The sequence below is a fragment of the Argopecten irradians genome, chromosome 1 (genome assembly GCF_041381155.1).
Source record: "Argopecten irradians isolate NY chromosome 1, Ai_NY, whole genome shotgun sequence".
Classification (NCBI taxonomy): domain Eukaryota; kingdom Metazoa; phylum Mollusca; class Bivalvia; order Pectinida; family Pectinidae; genus Argopecten; species Argopecten irradians.
In genome coordinates this window covers 44,136,388-44,137,631 of record NC_091134.1, presented here as the reverse complement: position 1 = coordinate 44,137,631, position 1,244 = coordinate 44,136,388, and the positions used below count along the sequence as shown (strand labels likewise).

The 1,244-nt window shown below is 35.5% G+C and overlaps 1 protein-coding gene across 1 annotated transcript; it reads right to left on the bottom strand.

Annotated features, from left to right (window-relative positions):
* Positions 1-307: 307 nt before the first annotated feature.
* LOC138327052 (axoneme-associated protein mst101(3)-like) lies at positions 308-919 on the bottom strand. Its single transcript, XM_069273069.1, has one exon. The coding sequence runs from the start codon at positions 917-919 to the stop codon at positions 308-310; it is 612 nt and encodes a 203-aa protein (XP_069129170.1).
* Between the last annotated feature and the right edge of the window lie 325 nt (positions 920-1,244).

The following is a 1,244-nucleotide window of genomic DNA, read 5'->3' as shown; positions in this document are numbered from 1 at the left end:
TATGGGCATGTTCGTTTCTGCTCCGCAAAACTGCGGTATGCATTTTAGTCTATTTGCTAAAGCGGAAATCATTGTATACGTGACAGTGCTTCTTCACTGAAGCATACTTACAGTGCTTCTTCATTAAAACATAGTTACAGCGCTTCTTCATTTAAGCATAGTTACAGTGTTCCTTCATTGAAGCATAATTACAGTGCTCATTAATTGAAGCATAATAACAGTGCTCCTTCATTGAAGCACAGTTACAGTGCTTCTTCATTGAAGCATAGTTACAGTGCTTCTTCATTGAAGCATAGTTACAGTGCTTCTACATTGAAGCATAGTTACAGTGCTTCTTCTTTGAAGCATAGTTACAGTGATTCTTTATTAAAGCATAGTTACAGTGCTTCTTCATTGAAGCATACTTACTGTGCTTCTTCATTGAAGCATACTTACAGTGTTTCTTCATTGAAGCATGCTTACAGTGCTTCATTGAAGCACAGTTACAGTGCTCATTCATTGAAACATAATTACAATGCTCCTTAATTGAAGCATAGTTACAGTGCTTCTTAATCGAAGCATAGTTACAGTGCTTCTTCATTGAAGCATAGTTACAGTGCTTCTTCATTGAAGCATAGTTATAGTGCTTCTTCATTGAAACATAATTACAGTGCTTCCTCATTGAAGCATAGTTACAGTGCTTCTTCATTGAATCATAGTTACAGTGCTTCATTGAAACAAAGTTACAGTGCTTCTTCATTAAAGCATAGTTACAGTGCTTCTTCATTGAAGCATAGTTACAGTGCTTCTTCATTGAAGCATAGTTACAGTGCTTCTTCATTGAAGCATAATAACAGTGCTCCTTCATTGAAGCACAGTTACAGTGCTTCTTTGAACATATAAGGCTCTTCATTGAAGCATAGTTACAGTGCTTCTTCATTGAAGCATATTACAGTGCATTAAGCATGCTTACAGTGTCGAAGCAAGTTACAGTGCTTCTTCTTTTAAGCATAATTACACAGTGATTCTTTATTAAGCATAGTTACAGTGCTTATTCATTGAAGCATAGTTAGTGCTTACTTCTACATTGAAGCATAGTAATAGTGCTTCTTCATTGAAGCATACTTACTCATACTTACTGTGCTTCTTCATTGAAGCATACTTACAGTGTTTCTTTATTAAAGCATGCTTACAGTGCTTCATTGAAGCACAGTTACAGTGCTAATTCATTGAAACATAATTACAATGCTCCTTTATTGAAGCAT